The sequence below is a fragment of the Botrytis fragariae genome, assembly GCF_013461495.1.
Source record: "Botrytis fragariae strain BVB16 chromosome Unknown tig00000186, whole genome shotgun sequence".
NCBI classification, from domain to species: domain Eukaryota; kingdom Fungi; phylum Ascomycota; class Leotiomycetes; order Helotiales; family Sclerotiniaceae; genus Botrytis; species Botrytis fragariae.
In genome coordinates this window covers 904,578-923,805 of record NW_023501000.1, presented here as the reverse complement: position 1 = coordinate 923,805, position 19,228 = coordinate 904,578, and the positions used below count along the sequence as shown (strand labels likewise).

The window sequence follows — 19,228 nt, the reverse complement described above, 5'->3', positions numbered from 1 at the left end:
ACAACAAGAAGAAGAATCAATCAAACCATTCACATTCACGTTCGAATCTCGAGACATTCAATTTTCAAAGGCTGCATGCAACACACAAATCATTGTATCATTACACATTACCCCACGCCTGTCCCCAAAGTGCCACACATATGTATGTACAGAAAGGTATCTCGAGACCTTGTATTGTGCATGTACTTTAAGACTATAACATACTCTGTTTTTCTCTATCTGCCTTCATAATCTGCATCCTGGCAACTCTCACTTCCTTTGCGTCTTTTTGTCACCGATTCCTTGAACTGAAACCTCCCAACACACCCATGAAAGCCCATATCAAGCCTCTCTACTCCTCAGCAATGCAAAACACCAACCCAATATTCCTTTCCTGCATTGATCCGACTAGGAATCAACAGAAAAGGACCAAAACGCCTGCCATTTATTCGACAACACGAAGGAATGGACTTCCCCCAAAAAATCAAACTTAAGGTTACAATATTATTTGTATCATGGTTGCATGTAAAATGCGAAGCCGATACATAAGGACCATCCGTGAATCCATATGTGTGATGATGAAACCCAATACGCCGCCTGTAATGTGATTTGGAACCACATCATGTCATAAGTATTCGTATGATCATGAATGGAAGAACGCCAGAGACTCCAAACCCTGTAGGGTTATGACAGGAAGATATCAAGCCGCCTAATATAAAACATGAATGTTCAGTAGCGGTTGAATAATGTAACAAAAAATGGTCTTATGTACAAACAAGGAAACAAAAAGGTGTCGAATCGACCTCAAGATTATTTTAATCAATAAGGTGCTCCATTTTGTTAGGTTTAGAAGGAGGGGTGATCGTTTCGTTGCGATCAAAATGAGGACTTCCGGGAGGACTCGGAGTCTCAGGAATAGTACGTGTGTCAGATAGAGGTGAGGATGTAGCTTTCTTGGAAGGAGTAGTATCTTGACGACGAGTAGATAGCGGTGCGACCTTTCTAGGGGAAGGATTTCCTGAACGAGTAGGTAAAGGTATTGCTACGACGGGCACGGTGGACTTTAGATTTGGAAATAATGCAGATGTAGGTGTAACTGAGAATGGATTCTCCAGTTTAACTGGTTCCATTTTTTCCGGTTTCGAGGGCAATTTCTTCCTAGGATTGCCCTTCACATTTTTGACTTCTCCAGTACCCGATGATTTGGTAGTAGCCATGGAGAGCTTCAAGTTTTCTCCAGGTAAAATTTGCTTCTTCGATTTTGCATTGGTCTTGGGCTTTGGTGGTGCCCTTGGTTTCTTGACCTTCGCATCGGCCGGCGCCTTCCTCTTTGTTGACTTTGTTGCAGCTGCCTTTTCTGATGATCCCGTTGGTTTTGTGATTGCCTTCAACTTCGAGAAAGCGTTTGTAGGCGTCGGCGATTGCACCCTTGGACTGGCTCCTGGTGTTGGGAATGCATCCACGGCTGCGGTACTGCGAGCAGGTGTAACCAGAACCTTGTCAATTCCACGTTTCTTTGCACATGCAGCATCGTTGAGAATCAAAGGATATTGCCCAAGGTCTTTGTCGTCCCATTTCGGCAAGCCTGCATGGCGAGCAACCTCATCGCACTCGCCCCGCACAATCATATCCCAACAATCCTTGAATTCGGGACCACCAGGCTCACCGTCGAGGTTTATCCAGGCAGTAAATCCATTTTTGCGATCCCGAGTTGTACTGCACATTTCTTTGACAAGGCGCCGAATTCCAGGTATCTTAAGACTCGTACCGACAACGATTACTGCATCGGCCACTTTCTTCAAATCCGCTGCGCTGACTGCACCAATTGCCTCTTCATCTGGATTGTATTCGTTATATAGAACCATTCTGGGTCGCATCCGGCCAATTCCGTGCCTTCTCGAACCTGCTGCGATTCTGACAGAGTCGATTTCAACACAATTACCGCAATCTGGCGCTTCTGGACCTTCAAATTGGGCCCCATCAAAATCTTCCAAGTGACCACATTTTGAGCAGACCATCTTGGCCAAGCCACCGTGAAGTTGAATCGTCTTGGGCCAGGGCCCTTTACTGTTCAATGGAACCGTTGTGGCAAGGGGCTCCAATGAGGTATCAATCCCATCCACATTCTGGCTGTAAAGTCGCAATAATCTGCCTTCTTCTGCAAGCGTTGCTAGCATGTGGTGAAAGGGGGTAGGTTCGGCGTTTTTCGTTAAATGGGATAGTTCGCGAACCATAGAATGAAACGAGGTTGTCGAAGAATCATCTTTGTATACCGACGCGTCGAATAGCTCCTTTCCAGACGACTTTAATTTATGTTGACTTCGAAGGCTTGAGAATAAACCAGTGGAGGATCGAAAATCGGGTACTATGATATTGTTAGCAAGGATTGGAGTTGTTGGAATTAGCCTGACATACTTCCAGCGGAGACCGAAATACCAGCACCGGCCACGACCACAATCTTCCGCTTGCCTCGCAAAACCCTTACCAAACGCTTCATTTGCGCATCTTGTTGTGCAATTTGTTCTGGCGACCCTTCCCCAAAGTTGCGCAAGTCGAGATACTCGGTTGTTCTGGGTTTTTGTTCTGTAGATTTTGGCTGCGTCATCTTACGACGTTTGGCCGGTGGAGGACCATCGCAATCCGGAGCATCACCTGCCTCGGATGGGACTCTCGTATCTGGTACACTACTACATGGTGGAGAAGGGTAATCGACGGCTGGCGAAGGCGATGATGGTTCTGATATGGTGCCTATGCTGGAGAGGGGCGAAGAGAGAGGCGATGAGCTGTTCATCGTGCTTTCTGGGTAATTGGAGGATGGGAATAAGATCAAGTATTGAAAAAAGGGGAATGTTCTAATTACTCCGAGTAATCATTTTTTGACTTGGATATATTTAGGGAATATTATCGAGAGCCAATTCCCGGTTGGATTGGAAGGAGATTGTTGGGTTAGAGGTTGGTGTCGGTGGGTTAAGATGGTGATTAAGAAAGAGGATGTAAGGTCATATTCATATTTCTGGGAAAGTAGGTACAGAGTACAGACAGACAGAGTCTTTAAGTTTGATATACATGCCGCTAGTCAGTTAAGTAGTCTGTTAAGTAAGTCATTCCATCCCGGATGAATGGTTTCGCCTAACGATAATTCGAAATGTCTTTGTGAATGACTATCTAGGTACTGGGTATTTATATACAAATGGAAAAATCCCCTTTTAATTCTTGTCATTGTTCATGATTTTACCCTTGTTATTGTATGGAATCATTTCCTATTCTCTGATGTGGCACAGTATGCCTTGTCTCCCCATCAATTTGACTACGCAGGACAGGACGGAGTACATGATGAACTCAGACCCCTAATAAAAATAACGACATCTTCATTTGGCATTATAGCAACAGTCGTGAACATATCATGAATAGCTAGGTATAGGAAATGATACAGTAAATGTTATATAGCTAAAAAGACCAATTAAATGATTATCTTATTAGGGTTTCCAAACCCCTTCTTATCTTAACTCTGTTTGCATTTGTTGTTGTTTATACTCGGACTGGGATTTTTCCTTTTTTTTCTTTTGTTCTATCATGCGATGACGCTTCATTCCATTTCTGCATTCACCCAGCAACATCTCTTAAATCATACTTCACACACTTGGGGATCCACTCACATGAATCAGATAGGCATTCTCCACCCACCTAATAAGTTCTAACATAGCTCTTAGCCTCCCCATTCTAATCCTTACTAGCTTATGCAACAGGCGAAGGTGGAAACTTTTGAGAACAAATCGCTCGAACAAGGCTGGAATCTTTCAATCCCTCTCCAAGTGCAATTTTCGGAGACATACATCCAGCCTCAGCCTTATCATCACCTTCTATGCTTACCTCGTCGTGACCATCATCATCATCATCATCATATATTCTTATTAATCTTATTAATTTTTACAAAGCAACCTCACACTAATTATTCAACACTTTCTTCTCCATTCTCTTGATTTCACTGGCGATATTTCGTACCCAAAGCTACCCACGAAATCTACCTCATTTCCAACTCCCACCACACATTACCAAAAGGTAATGCCACTCATGATGGAAGACGTCGATAATATGGAAGTCGATATGGACGACCTCTTTGGTGATGGCACGGGTTTGTCTTTGCCATCTAGACCACCACCATCAAAAGAACTTCATCAAAGGGTCGATGAACTGAGAGGAAGCGGATGTTGCCAGTAAGAAAGAACCCCCGGTCGCATCAGTATTTTGACCTACTAACCTTACCATTCAAGAGGTATTGCCTGGTCAAAGTGGGGAAGCATTGCTTCTATAACTTCAAACGGATCTGGTCTAGAGTTGAGGAATTTGAGGTGTCACCCTGAAAATGGTACATGGGGTTTAAGTGAAGCTACAGTAATACCACAATTGACTAGCAACCTCGATGGTGGGCCGTTAAAGCATCTTTCCTGGAGTCCCACGGGCTCCGAGTTAGCAGTCATTGATTCCGCTGGCCGTGTGACACTTTTGCAAATATTCTCTTCTCTAAATAAACCTATGATGTGCCGTCCTTGTGGTCCAGAACCAGCGGATGATCTACATGCAGTTGTGGGTTGTTTCTGGCTGAATTTAGGTCCATTTCAAAATCGATCTGTAAGAACCGCCCTGTGAATGATTTTGTACAATTCTAACCAATTCTTCAACAGGCCCCTAGAGTGCAGCAAGGGCCAGCTATTAAGGAAGCATCGGGGTTTCGGTACGATGCATCTACAGCGCCCAATCTTGGACCTACGCATCCTATTCCCACCAAATCGGCATTCTTATATGTCACTTCCAATGGATCTTTACGTCTCTTGTGGCTACAGAGCAATGGCAAATGGCTCGAGTCGCACACTGAACTAGAAAGTATTATTTCATCCGATGATTTAATCACCCATGCAGCGATATGTGCAGAGAGAAGTAAATGCTGACATATGAGCTTGAGAGATCTTCGACTAATTCTATTGCTAGGCCCGTCCCTTTTAATTGCGCTTGCTACTTCCTCGAAGCAGTTGCGTATATTTCGAGCTGTTATACACTGGGGTCTTCCTCAAACGCAAGAAAAAGTAAACCCAATGACAATGACCTTGAATGCAACTCTACAAACCAAGCCTCTTACTGTAACGAGTTGGTTGCATGATGTTCCAGGTGATACTTTGAATGCATCTCATCTGGAATCATCAATGGTACAGCTTTCTCACCTAAAGTTTTTATCTCCAACTGTAGATAGTAAAAACCACATAACACCACCAATTGTTATGGCCGTTCGTTCTTATCTACCTGGATCGACGTCTCATTACAACCAAGAGGTCTATTCCACTGTAGATAGGTGGGAGTTTAGGGAAAGGCCACAACAACCAGTACATTCTGCCTTTGAGAATTTGTCATCGCGTAAGAGTACCGACGGCTCACAACCGACAAAACCCGGGGTATGTTGCATGCTTCGGTCTCCATAAATTGTGCTCACATTTCCTAGGTTATTGCTCAGCTCAAGAAGCTCGAAAGTTTTACAGTAAATAAAATTATCGTTGCCGTGCAAACTATGTATCTTGGAAGAGTCATCAGCTTTGCATATAGTGATAGTTCGGTCGATTATCGTGATAGAATCACTATGATCGAAACGTTCAATGATGACGATTTAGATCGGGTTGTTCATCTTTCTCAAATTGGATTTTCCTACACTGAAGATGAGCCTTGTGAGTGTACATTCACTGCATAAAACTATCTTCTAACGTGTTTTTAGGTTTACAAGTTGCGTTGTCTCCAAGTACTTGCTCGTTGGTGCAGATAAGAAACGACGGCAAGGTCAAATGGAAGCAATTAGATTATCATTTGGGAGATATTGGGTCAACAATGGAACACCGTATGTTGATAATTTGTTTGTCCAAAAGCAAGAAGATGCTAATAAGACATAGCACGGTATGCCGCAATGATAGCTGCTCTATCCATATCTTGTTCTACATCAGTTATTATGTCTATGAACTATGATGACATAATTGCTACTGCTCACAACCTCGCAAAAACGAAAGACAGTAAGTATTTTGGTGGGTTAGATACATTTTGTTTATCGACTGACCTATTTTAGATCTTGCATATGATTGGCTCAATGAACTAGCTAAAATTCTGAAAATTATTGCTGATTATTCGGAAGAAGCACATTATGATGTACTAATACGGAATACCATGATACAATTGTGTCTTAGCATTCAGAACTCGCTAGGCTTTACAGGAGAATTCAATGCTCGTAAATTTGCTGGAAAATTCTCATGGCTCGTTTTACAGTTGCGCAATACTGTGGTGCTTGTCACTATGGCTGCAAACATGAAAGTCCCTGGTCCAACTCATGATACAAAATCAACGCCCCTCGATGATCCAGGTATGCAATATTTCCATCTCATTATCTTGGAGTGCTAACAAGACTTTTAGAGGTAATCACTGCCCTTGCTGGTTCTGTTCGCTGGGTTCTCGATCTCATGGCCTGGATAACCGACACTCTCCTCGAACTTCCCAGCACCCTTCCAGAAAATCTTTCCGTAACAAATCCCACCAAACTCTCACTCCCAGAACTTCTCGCCTACCTCCATGCCACCAACAACGTAACCCTCCATCTCCTCCTTTCTTCTCCTACCCGTGGCTTCCTTACTGCTATTTGTCGGCGCCTCCAACATCTTGACTACGTAGCTCGTAAAGCCATCGCAACCAATACCAATCATCCAAGCCAAGGAGGACAAGGACAGCAAAGCATTTCCCCGACACTGAGGGCTGCTTATGTACAAATCGCTAATTTGACGAGTAACTGCATCGTCCGTATCAAAACATTCGAAGCCCTTCTCTCATCCCTAACCTCCTCGATCAAATCCGCATACACAAATCATAAACCGCCTCTCTCAGGAAACACAAATAATAGCACAGGTCCTTCGCGCAATAATCTCGAAATAAAAATGCTTCTAGGAGGCGAAATTCCCACAGCATTTAAAGCAGTTATCATCGATCTCTTCAAAGGCGTACAGGATAACGAATCTAAGACTCAAAACGATTTAGGAGCCAATGCAGCAGCACCTGGCTATTTATCTAGCGTTCGTCTAGAAATCGATCCTGCAAATCTATGGTTCGCAGATTTTACAATGTTGGAAGTGGACGAGGATGAGGAATCGGTGGCGAAGAGAAAGGGTTCAGGGGTTACGATGGATTGTTTTAGGAAAACTTGGTTGATCAACCCTCCCCCGAATTCCTCTAAATCACCTTTGAATAAAGCAATTGAAAATGGAAACCCAGTGGATAAGGATAATTCTCTACCGACGATTCAGGGATTAGCTACACCGCAAGGGGTAGGGAGCAGTGCTAATACAAATGGCAGTGCTAATGGTAATGCGAATGGGGGGCAAGGAAGTGGAAATACAACAAAGCGCTGGAGAAGATGTGCAAGATGCGCAGCGGTCATGGAAGATGTGCTGAGTCAAAGGCCCGCATTACAGTGGTTGGTTATGCAGCAGAGAAGATGTTTTTGTGGAGGCTATTGGGATACGCTTGTCAATGGGGAGATGGTCGCGTAGAGCTTGAGATTGAGGTGTGGCAATATATGTGATGGAGGGGGGATAATAGAGGAGAAGTGAAGGGAAATAAAAGGAAAGGACTAAAGCTGTGAGATTGCGGAAATTATAGAAATTGACCTCAAGGGATCTGTGAATGGATGGTTGGATAGCTGAATCAGGGTTGTAGGCGGAAACCTAAATTGTATTTTAATTCAACAAGAAAAAAGAAGGCATATGTAATACACACATGCGCATATCGACCTTCTCCTCTGCTTTATCATATCACAACATTGGACATTCAAAGTCTCAAATTCTTAAATTCAAATGAGATCCTCAATTATTGATTATTCTACTACCAACAACCAATTAAACTAAACTAGCATTATCATGATATAAAAAAGGGATTCCAAAGATTCAATAGAGCTTTAGGATGATTCCAATTCCCCCAACCAGAAGTGTCTTACATTCAAAATCGTAATTTACCATTCGGCAACAAAACTTGAAAGCAAATCTGTTGGCCTATCCTCCCATGTTGTAGCCAACCCTTAAACTTGCGTTGCGTTGCGTCGCGTTAAGTTGCATTAAAGAAGATCATTACCTTTCCCACCCCTCCCATCCCCCGCCATATTTACAACCCCCATCCCGTTCCATCTCGAACCCCTCTTAAGGTAAATTGAATCCCCCATTAACCGCATCTGCTAACTCACTCGTACCTGGTCTATTCATAGCATATCTCTCATAAGAATCAATGTACAATTCATCCGCACTAGTCGTCACCTTGACAAACTCATTATTCTCAATCGCATCAAACCAGATCGCCCAACGACTGCCCGGCTGCGGATCTTGCCAATCTCGATAATGCTTAAGTACACGACGGCAACGGAGAATCCATGGTGCGAAATGAACGTCGGTGTAAGTGAGTGTTGGACCGAGGAAAAATGGACCCTGAGGATCGCATACGTCTACAATCTGAGAAATTTCATCGCGAAGTTTTGCGGTCAATTCTTCTTGCTTTTCATAATTTTGGGATTGAAGAAGTGCGTAGAATGTGGGGACAATTTTACGATCAATCTAGACAGTTGTTAATGGATTGGACGAAAGAGAAGGATTAAAAAAACATACGTGGTCGGCCCAAAGTCTGCTATGAGCCTTAGCTCGCGCATCCTGGGGAAATAGAGGTGGGCCGGTTTGAAGGTCCTCGAGCTGTAACATGTTAGATGGTTGCCGTATGTTTATCGAAGATTGAGAACTGCTTGGAATCCAATATAGAAGAGTAAGAGAGTGTAAGGCTTACATATTCCATCAAAACAGTACTTTCACCACAACCCCAATCTCCATGGCGAATAGCAGGAACTAATCCTCTGGGATTGACCTCTAACAAAGATTGGGGCTTTTTATATGGATCAACTTCAATATATTGATACTGAATACCTTTGGCTTCTAAAGCAATCCAAACTCGCTGAACAAAAGGACTGGCACGGAATGTTAGTTCAGTGTAGGTTCCTACTGATATTGCATGACTGTTATGTAAAGTAAACTTACCAAAAGCAACTGCCAAATAACTTCAATTCATTCTCCTTCGTATGTTTCTTTACAGTACTCAAAGCTAGGCCACTAGCTCTCTTGTGATAAGTTTTCTGTTCACAAGTTGTGTTAGTCATTTTCTAACATATGCGCAACTATTGCTTCTATCCAAAGAATGTACCAAAGGATTAGGAGTAAGATCTTTTGGGTGAACCTTTTCTATTCGTGTTCCAAAGGTATTCAATGTCAAAAAAAAAATTGCGAGGTGAGGCTTGATATGATGTAGTTATACATTACGCCACGAGAAGGGGCGGGGCAGAAAAAGGCAATCGAGGCCCAAAGATCTGCAATCGCCAAACGCCCTGTGGCTGCATTTCTTGCGATTGCATTACCCCATGTGATATTTGCTGGATAGTAATACTGACAGAACCAAAGGATCTTACCTGGGTCTTTTTATCCTCCTTTTCTCTCTTTTGAAGAAATCGAAGAATACTGTTCTTCTTGATCTCATCACTTCTCGCTAGATCATGCTTGTGAGGTCCTGCAACACCATCACCCTTGCCGTTGCCACCGTTTCCATTGACACGTTGAATTTCATAGTATCGTTGACCTGTGGCGCCTGGATGATTGGGTGGGATATTTATGTTGTTGAGAGGAAGGGCAAATTGTTGTTGGTGAGGTCCCGCTTGCGCAAAAAAGTTGTTCGCTTGGGATGGATCTGCCGATGCGCCTCCATCTGGTTGAAAATCTGCCCGTAACATAGCACCCGGAAAGTACTCTGTAATCTTGATTTTGACATCGCAAAGATCTCTTTCTCGCGCAGTGCGCTTTCGCTTCTTTTTGTTCGGATCATCGGATTTGGCAGTTCCTGGCGGCCTACCTTTGAGACGGCAATCCCAGTAGTGAGAAACAAATGGCTTGCGCTTGTATTTTTGAGTTGACCGATGGGAGTAAACGTTATCGACATGAGGAAAATATGTATTATACCTAAAATTGAGTTAATCAGTAAAATTGCACTTCAAAACTTGGGTTGACGAACTTACTCTTCTTCACTCAAAGTGATCATCTCATTGACATTGAATAACTTCTCTCTCCATGCTGCCAAATCCGGAGGGTTGGGAACAATCTTGTGAGAATGATGTCCAATGCTTTTCTGATCTGTTTCATCAGGTGTGCCAAATAAATTATCATCTTGCTGCAAACCTTGTGGCAAGCCTTGCTGCAATCTGCCAATTGGGTTATGGTGAAGAGAGGGACCTGCAGTCAAGATTCCGAATTGTCCTGGTCCAGGATGTTGTTGCTGAGGGGTATGGGGGCTGCCATTATTTTGAATGCTATTTTGAAGTCCAGTATTTTGAATGCCAGTATTCTGAACATGCATTTGAGGGTGCCCATTGTTTCGTTCAAAAGGGATTGGAGAAGGATATTGATGAGCAATAGGATGTCCTGCATTTGGATCCTGCAAGCTTCTCAAGTCTGGGTGATAGACGGAATTGTTATCATCTTGGACCAAACCCGACAGATCGAGTCCTGCCTGGGATGTAAGAGTGTGGTGGTGAAGATGAGGTTGACCATGCTGGAGAGCTTGTTCTGCTTGTGGCTGCAATTGTCTGTATGTTGTGGGTATCTGCTGGTGAAGACCTGAATTAACTTGATCCATTCTGAAAAGCAGCACGGAACATGCGTGTTTGGAAACACAACACTCGCTGCTTTACTGTAATATGATGCTTTGGCGCGTCGCCGCTATCCGATCTACTTTTGATTGTTAGAGTGGAGTTTCGTAAGCCAGAACTAAAGAAGTAAAGCATTGTTACAGCCCTGGCTTTTGAAGGTGCACTGTTCAGGGAAAGTCTTATCCGGGGTTTGGTTAATCTTCGGGCCGTCTTCCGCATCCAAGACTACCGTTCAAAAGCACAAGGGTAAATTCTTGGATGCTATACAGGTTGATCTATATGATGGATTTATGTATCAAGTAAATTTCAAATTCATGATTTGCTTCTTGGTCCTAGTGAGAATGCCATACAAGCCATATTCATTACGATTTATCCCTCCTGACACCGATCTTTTCTAGCCATTACAACATGGGTATCTTTCATTCCCAAATCTTTCAAAAAGTACCCAACTCCATTCCAAATAACTCAAAAGTTTACCATCCGAAACCTTCAGCATGCAGGAAAATGCCTTGGGCTCCAGTCCCTTATGAACAGCCCTATCATTACTACATTTCGCCACCGTAGTCCTCACATTGCTACTCAACCCAAGTGGTCCACAAACAGCAATCCCAGTTTCCCCTCGGCTTTCACTAATAATTCGCCTAAAAGGGGATGGAAATCAGGTCTTCCGCTCTGGAAAACTGCGCATGGTAAAATTGATGATCGAGTCCCTGAAGTAATACTAGAAGCACTTGTGATTTTCGGCTTGGCGCTGATTTTAGTGCCCTTTTCATCGATAGATGTGATTTCATCATCATCAGTATCAGCATCGACGGATATACAGCAGCAAGGACCGAGACTTTTGTCGCAAGCACAGCAGTTAGCTTCTGTATTGCTATCTCCGGTTGTAAAGTTGTTGTCGCAGGTTACGTGAATTCGGATTGTGAGCTCGATTCCAACTGCGTCAAGCTTCTCGGCTGCTGATGCGAGTTCGTCTGCAATCCAAGATGTCCATGAAGTGTTTTTGATTATCCAAACGAAGACGATGCGCTGAACTGGAAGTTGGGTGCTTTGTGCACGATTTGCAATATCTAAGAGAATTGGAAGCGTATAGGTTGTACCAGTTGAACCTGAGATGAGAAGGACGGTGTCGAAAGCAGCATAGTCAACAGTATTACCATATGGTCCATCAATTCGGGCTTTCCATGGCGAATTTGATGCTGGCGAGTTTTCTGCTGCGTATAATAGGCGACCCGTAAATCCCTTGTGTGCTTTAAGCAAGAAGACCAGCTTGCCATCATGTGATGATGGTGTGGAAGCAATCGTTGCTGGATGAGATTGCCCAATTCCAAGTTGAGGTATTGATAGGAGAACGTGAGAGCCAGGGTTCCACTTTTTGACAGCTTTGCTTTCGATACAAACCCGAGTAACACCACCTTCTAAGACCGTCAATGTTGCCGTTGGGGTGCGAACGTTGTTCCAAGCGTATCTCCCGGTACGGATTATCCTGTCGATTATGTATAATGCAATAGGGATATAAATATAAACTCTAGAGTATAAAGCAGTATCTGGAAGATGCATCATAATGGCAATGATGAATCCGAAAAAGGTGATGATGTGCTGAACTACAAAGAACTCATAAGAGAAATTCCTGATAGGTGCGCAAGTGCTAATATTCATCCATAGCAGCAGGGCATATGCTCCCCAGCCAGTTGGAATGCACGAATCGGTAGAATATTCCAGAGGTCCTAGGTCAGATGCATTCCAAGCTAAGTGAAGGAAAATCACATGCAGGGTAACAAGAAACAGAAGAATCCTTGAAGTCCATCGGTGAACAACATTCAAGCGTTCATATGAGATACCACTGACAAGTCCGAGTGGACTATTCTTTCCAGCTAGGAGTATTAGTAGAGGGACTTGTGCAACAGCCAACCAGGATGCACGAACACCCAATGAAGTAAAGTGTTGGGCTCCTGGAACGTTGTTGTTCGCAAACTCGAGGATAATAACCCACACTAGATGTAATATCAAGAGCATAACAGTCCCAAGAGGAGGGATCTTGAAGTACTTTGCGGCAGTTGCATTGTGTGGTATGAACTGGGAATATGATGCTTCCCGACCAATTGCTGTTATTGTAGCTAGCAATATTGTCAAAGGATTGGATGGCGATGCTGGTCGTGCTTTATTCGATGCAGCTGCCCTCAATCTATGAATTGTTAATAATTGTAGCAGCAAGACGTGAAGATGAACTTACCTGAAAAATATGATAGCCTTCTGTGCGAAGTTGAAAAAAGCAGCTATGCCGATAACCGCACAGACTCCATACCAAAAATGTCTGGCAGCAGCATTTCCATTTATCTGAAAAACAGAATCATCCAAGATTTCTCCCAAATAGTCCGCAGCCTGCGTCATGTTGGACAGCTCGATGCCAGTAGCATTCAACGCTGAGCCATCGGTTGGTGCACCACCCATTGTCATACCATCTGACATATCCATCTTGAGAATTTGAGGAATTAATTAGAGATTATATAATGACAATTAAAATAAGGGTGTCCAGCCCTTGATATTGTGTAATGATGTACAGAGGAACAGAGCACACAGTACACAGCGTACAAAACCTTTGGTACAAAGAGACTTTGGGAAACTTCAAATGAACATCACAAGTGTGTGATACAAAGTTTTATGGGAAATTCACAGTCTTAATCTGGCGTTGTGAGAGAAAAAATGAGTTGACAATTGAAACACGCTTGATGGCATAGCGTGGGGACGTCGGTTTAAGAGGGGTTTGATCAAACAATCATAAACTTGCTCAAAGCAGGAAAGATTATGACCCACGTCAAACGATGGCTCTTAAGCTTACGACACCCACTTCGATATCGGACTGGTGTCCTTTTGAGCTACTGGAGGTCGTTTGAATCCGTACCGGTGTTTTGTACCAATAACCTGACTCACGGATAGAGAATGTGTAACGAAGTTTTAATGAGTGTACACTGTACATAATGGAAAACTGCGAACGAACCCCTTTCATATGTGAAGAAATATTCGCCAAGGGAGCCAAGAAGATTCTACCAGCACAATTGTTTCTCGAGGACCTGATAGGAAAAAGCTTGTCTCTGCTTTTCATGGTCCCCAGAAAGCTTGTCATTTTAGCTGATCTTGTTATGGATTTCCAATTCATAAGCGTCCACTCGTTTTGAAACTTTGACAGCGTTGAACTCTGGGCTGAGCAGAATTGAGGGAGTTGTTGTAATTCTAGGTTAGCTCCATTAGAAGTGCCCGATTACATAGCCAGAATGATAACCGACCAAGCTTTGACCAATTCAATCCCGCAAATTGCGGATGAGTAGGACATCAGGTTTTCTGTCGAACCTCAACTCTTGACTTTGATACCTGCCGAAGAAGTTCAAACGGAGGCATTTCAGGACAAGAAACGGTGATATTATCCAGTCTTCTTCATTTGTAATATATCGAAATGGCAATCCGGGATGTATCAGATTAGCCTGAACAAATAAATCCTGCCGAGTTTGACAGGTCTGATATCATTCAAACAATATTCAGATTGAAGCAACGACGACTCACATATCTTGGATGCCTTATGTTTGCAGCTGCTTTCTAGCCCGCGATAGCATCATTTTCGGAGTTCTTCAATGCCTTTGCTCATATCAGTGACCTTGAGGGCTCCATGGTCCTTGCAAAATCACTTTTTTGATCTCAACTCTTATTTGAACAACGAAGTCATCAATTACAGCGGAGCTTCTGAGTTGCTTGATCTTGCTGTATTGATGAACCATTTCTATTGAACTTTGAGGTGTAAGTACGTTCCTCCGGTTCGAAGATTCTTCGCAGGCTGTATGTGTTCTGCCTGCCTATACACGCAAGAATAAAAAAGTGAAACCCGAATTGCAGAAATCAATAAAGCTAAGTTTTAGGCTCAAGCTTTGCGCGCTTCTGATTCAACCGATCGGGTGGATTGCAATGTATATCTCAATTTTTAAAAGGACAACTCGACTGTTGGGACAAACGATACGCTGGCAGTAATGAAATCAAGATACAAATTATCATGTTGAATAATGTTGTCCATAATTACTGTTTCGTGGTCATTTGTCGTTCTTCCAGAAGGTCTTCCTTGACTACATTATACATGATAACTACCTGATAACTACCATGCTTGGTCTCTCTAAAATCGTACTTCGATGATCTTCAGGCGATACACTCCGGAATATCGGTAATTCTGTTATCTGAAAATATTGAGGTATCATTGGATTGGTTGCCTTCATGCGCGAGACATTCCAGGCGACAAGATCAATCTCTGAGGTGTATACATTTACTTGCAATAAAGCTGAAGATGCTCAAGCCGGTATCGAAGAAGCTCGCAAACATGGAGAGTTCGAAAGTCTGGAAAGTTTGATACGGAGACTGCAAATTGATTGAAAGCTATCGCGTGTATCAGGCTACCGTGAATCTCGTGCTATATTGCTGCTGCTTTCTATCCAAGTCAATATAAAAATATACAAAACGCATAGTGACAGTGCCATATCGTTTTACCAGAAGAGTTTCATAAAGGCAATAGGCCTTCTGTGTGGGATTGTTTGTGTCCATGGAAGGACATACAAGTCACTACCTTAGATCCCAAATCTTTCAAAGCTTCACAAATATCTACTCATCAATATAGTCTCATCTGAAGACTTTCTTAATCGCTGTAGGAAGTTCAGTTGTTGTCGCTAAAACCTTGACATTGCTCGGATAATAGAATGTGTATTTGAGTTACTCCTCGAGCTACTCACCTTCCAAACACTTTTACAATGCTTGATGGAAGGCATTAGATAATTTTTGGACTATCATACAGCCAGCATTATCTCCGGTGCGTTTAATGACCGGGGATGAAATGTAACAACGGGAAGATCAAAGGTTCTTATGCAAAAGGTTTCTCATTTCGTCACTTGCATAGGAAGCACCAAATTAGCACCGAAGTGTCTTTACATTCACTTGATAATGAAAATTGCCAAGGCATTCAAGAACAGACACCAGCAGAACCTCTCATAGCTGTAGGTATATGTAAGTCGTGGAGAGCCTCATATTTTGCCTTGTAAGTATGTCTTCTTTTAACTGCAAAGCTTGGTGTGTGGTTAGATTCTTCCAATCCTCAAAGATACGTTTCAATATGTAGTTCGTATCTATAGGGTTTCATATCCGGAATATGTCTCGTTCTGCGAGGACATACACCTGGGAGTGCTCCGGCGAATGACAGCAAAACAAACTTGGGATAATAGCTTTTGCTGTCTTTACTCAATGCTTGTGGTTTTTGAGTGAAAACTTGTGCCCTATGGTTGCCAATGGTGATAGTCAAGACATAGCTCCGACCGAATATGAATACTGAAAAAGCTTGGTCATCCGAGGAGGGTCCATTTCTGGCCAGCCTTGATAGGCTGCCGAGAGCCCATTTTGAAATCCTCATAAGAAGAGCTGACATGCTTGCATAGCCTTTCAAGCTATAGAGAGTTTGAAGACTTATACACAAACTGCAAAAGTTACCTCATAGTGAATGGCGCCGAGTTGATCTCTCGTTCGGCAACTGAATAATCTTGATATATATAAATTCACTCTATGCTTAGCCATGAGGTGTTTGTGAATGGCCCGAGCCGATCTCAGTGGGTGGAGCTTATGGTTCACCTCGTACTTGGGGCAGATCAATCCACTTGAGAATCAAAGCTCTGTAATCATTGCATTATACACACTTGTATCTGCGTACTTTTGACGGAAATCCGTTCTACAAAGTATGTAAACTCCCAGACGAACTCAAAATGGTGTTTGATTGCTTTATAGGCAAGTTTCGCTTGAGAGCTGCAACTTATCACACGGAGCACGAGTATTGTACTCGTATCTTCTGACTGCAATTTAGACATACATATGATTTGGTCTTCTTGGTCTCATCAATGGAACGTCTCGCCATCATTTTTATCATAGGTCTGCTGTCACTTATCTTGCAAGCTTTACGCTGGATGCGAGTTTATTGGTTCACAAGCGATCGATTTGCATACTTATCGAAGTCCCTCGGACGTCTTTTGGAAAGAATACTGGGCCCCTGGCATGAATATCAAGAAATTCCTGAAGGTGATGATTGGTGTGTTTCTTTCCCGACTTACAGCTTGTTATTCAAAAGAAATGAACCTTATATAGTAATGTTTGATAATCCTGAGCTCTGTATTCACTAGGGGCTGGTCACCTAAGATATCAGATTACCTGGAGCTGTATTTAAGAGTGCATGCAAGTGGTAGAGAAAATCAAAAGTCTGATCTTCGATGCCGATAATGGTACAGACTGTACTTTTGAAACTTCGTGATAGATGTGGAGAGAAATGTTTTCCTCGCCGATTTGATGGCTGTGCATGTTAATTATCTATTGAATAGAAGCTGATAATAATCGCCAATCTAGATAAGACAAATGATATCGTTTGTTTCTTATGCTTGTTGTCATTATTCAGGACCAAAGTATTCTTTATTTCGTGTTCTGATTGATCTCTCATATGCAGGATAATCTTGATGACTACTCTTGTCTCACAAAGAAGCATGGATCCAGGGGACGGGCTAGATTTCACGAATGCTATACTTCTTCTATCGAGCATAAACTTGCAGCATTAATATCCATTGTAGTAGGTCAGGAAATTCAAGAGGGACTATCAACTCACTGCAGCTAGATTAACTGCGATTCTCGGGTTACTGAATGTTAATTCTAACTTGAATCAAGAAGTAGATTATTGGACTAGCGGGGCTGTGTTTTAGCGGCTCACATCAAACTTAAAAGTGCAGGACTGTTCGCAAGAAACCCTCCTTTCGCACATAGAACACTGATGGAAATACCTGTAGCCAGAATTTGGCGCGTGCGTTCGTGTGATAAGTTCAAATGTAGAGGCTAGAGGAACGAAGATTGTGGATTTCGGTAGAAAAGCAATTCTGCTTGAAACTTGGGGTACACCCAGATCATCGAATTTTCACTTCGCTCCCGAAAGAAGATTATCACTGTCACTAAAACTCGTGGAATCTCCTCGCAATTCCATGCAAGTTTCACTGTCAAGACTTCTCGCACTACTGAGAATATATAGGTATGTGAAGACAAAGATAAGATCCAATGATAGAGAATTCCACAAACTTCAGAGCTTGAACCCGAAGCTTTTTGGCATAGAGACTTTCCCTTGAAAGATACATCAACCGGAATTGTACTGCTATGCTTGAGCAGATTTGAGATTCTCAGAACTCTGGTCCTCCGTTCTCTTATGCAGGTCTTTAGCCTGATTCCAGATCATAGAAGCGTTAGTATATTTGTATTCACTCTGATCACCCGACTTCTGCTGAGTAATGAGAATGGGGAATCAAGTAGTAGATAATGGCGCTAGTGGAACTAGAAGGGCTTTTTTGCACATAACAGGGAAGAAGTGCTTTCTCAAGATCAGATCGCAGAACGAGGTTTCCATGTTGATAGCAATATGCTTCCCCACAATCAGATGCATCATGGAGATTCATCTGTTTACCACGAAGTACTTTCTCGAAATCAGACGCACGATAGAGGCTTCCATGTTGACGGCAATAACTAAGTTTGCGTAGCTGGATCAGTTGCCACTTACTACCGATTCGGTCACATCAGGAACGGCTGTTTCCTGTTAAATCTTCACGCTGAGAAGTAAAGAGTGTATGCCTGTATACTACTCGGAGCTTGAAAGATAGCTTTGGAGGAATTTGATATCATCTTGTCCATTGTGCTGTCGCTATTATTTGATCAACAGCAGAGTTTGACTGTCAATTGTTTTAAAGTTACCATCTTATGTCTATCGCATTACAGTCCACAGGGTGAAGAAAGTATACATATTTACACATAGTGGAGTACAACCGCTGTGCGCACGAGATGGGCATCCATAATGTGTGCAAGATCCACAACTGTAGTTTCAATTAAGAAAAGAGATTATTAATTGGCTATGGTCTCTTACAAGTAATAATTTGATCATGTTGTGAAGTCATATTCGCTACCTTCACTTTTTGCTCTAGAACCTAAATCCAAATTCCCGCTGGTACCTTAGGTATCGTATGATTGCAGATGAGGGAGGTTGTAAATATCTTCGAGTACTCATTCCAATTACAAGACTCAAAAGAGCCCTGTATCAGTATTTATTGTCACTACCTCCCCGTGTCGGGATTGGGTAATTTGCGCGCCTGCTGCCTTCCTTGGATGTAGTAGGTGTATGAACATGAGGTAGATAGCTTTTTTACAAAATACATCTAGTTATAAAGGCATACATGGAAGACCTTCAGGAGCCGTGTGCCTACCAAATTCTGATCCGCAACATGCCCCCACCCCATCATGCGAGATAATCAAAGAGCAATGAAAGTGCTCGCTGAGCTTTGATACTCAATTAGATTATATTTTCATCATCAATTTCTGTTTCGCCTATCACTCACATGTTTTTGTTGTCCATCGGACTATTTCCTCTTTTTTTCATCTGCATAAGTTCCTCCTAGGAGGCAAGTCTATGTATAC

At 42.7% G+C, this 19,228-nt stretch overlaps 4 protein-coding genes across 4 annotated transcripts; 1 reads left to right on the top strand and 3 right to left on the bottom strand.

Annotated features, from left to right (window-relative positions):
- Window positions 1–794: 794 nt before the first annotated feature.
- Bfra_010311 (putative sir2 family histone deacetylase protein) lies at window positions 795–2,770 on the bottom strand (the record flags this gene model as incomplete). Its single annotated transcript, XM_037340644.1, has 2 exons — window positions 795–2,344; window positions 2,395–2,770. 2 exons carry the CDS (start codon window positions 2,768–2,770, stop codon window positions 795–797), a joined length of 1,926 nt encoding a protein of 641 aa, XP_037189112.1.
- Window positions 2,771–4,041: 1,271 nt separating this feature from the next.
- Bfra_010310 (putative mediator of rna polymerase ii transcription subunit 16 protein) lies at window positions 4,042–7,547 on the top strand (the record flags this gene model as incomplete). The annotated part of the gene is made up of 9 exons (XM_037340643.1): window positions 4,042–4,193; window positions 4,251–4,608; window positions 4,662–4,914; window positions 4,966–5,423; window positions 5,471–5,690; window positions 5,738–5,857; window positions 5,910–6,026; window positions 6,080–6,370; window positions 6,421–7,547. 9 exons carry the CDS (start codon window positions 4,042–4,044, stop codon window positions 7,545–7,547), a joined length of 3,096 nt encoding a protein of 1,031 aa, XP_037189111.1.
- Window positions 7,548–8,189: 642 nt separating this feature from the next.
- On the bottom strand, window positions 8,190–13,198 carry Bfra_010309 (putative glutathione transferase protein; the record flags this gene model as incomplete). The annotated part of the gene is made up of 8 exons (XM_037340642.1): window positions 8,190–8,597; window positions 8,649–8,729; window positions 8,821–8,998; window positions 9,069–9,163; window positions 9,494–10,037; window positions 10,094–10,711; window positions 11,325–12,908; window positions 12,957–13,198. The coding sequence occupies 8 exons, from the start codon at window positions 13,196–13,198 to the stop codon at window positions 8,190–8,192; spliced, it is 3,750 nt and encodes a 1,249-aa protein (XP_037189110.1).
- Window positions 13,199–17,921: 4,723 nt separating this feature from the next.
- Window positions 17,922–18,372, bottom strand: Bfra_010308 (uncharacterized protein; the record flags this gene model as incomplete). The annotated part of the gene is made up of 2 exons (XM_037340641.1): window positions 18,228–18,372; window positions 17,922–18,044 (listed from the first exon to the last, which is right to left on the bottom strand). Exons 1-2 carry the CDS (start codon window positions 18,270–18,272, stop codon window positions 17,922–17,924), a joined length of 168 nt encoding a protein of 55 aa, XP_037189109.1. The 5' UTR covers window positions 18,273–18,372.
- Between the last annotated feature and the right edge of the window lie 856 nt (window positions 18,373–19,228).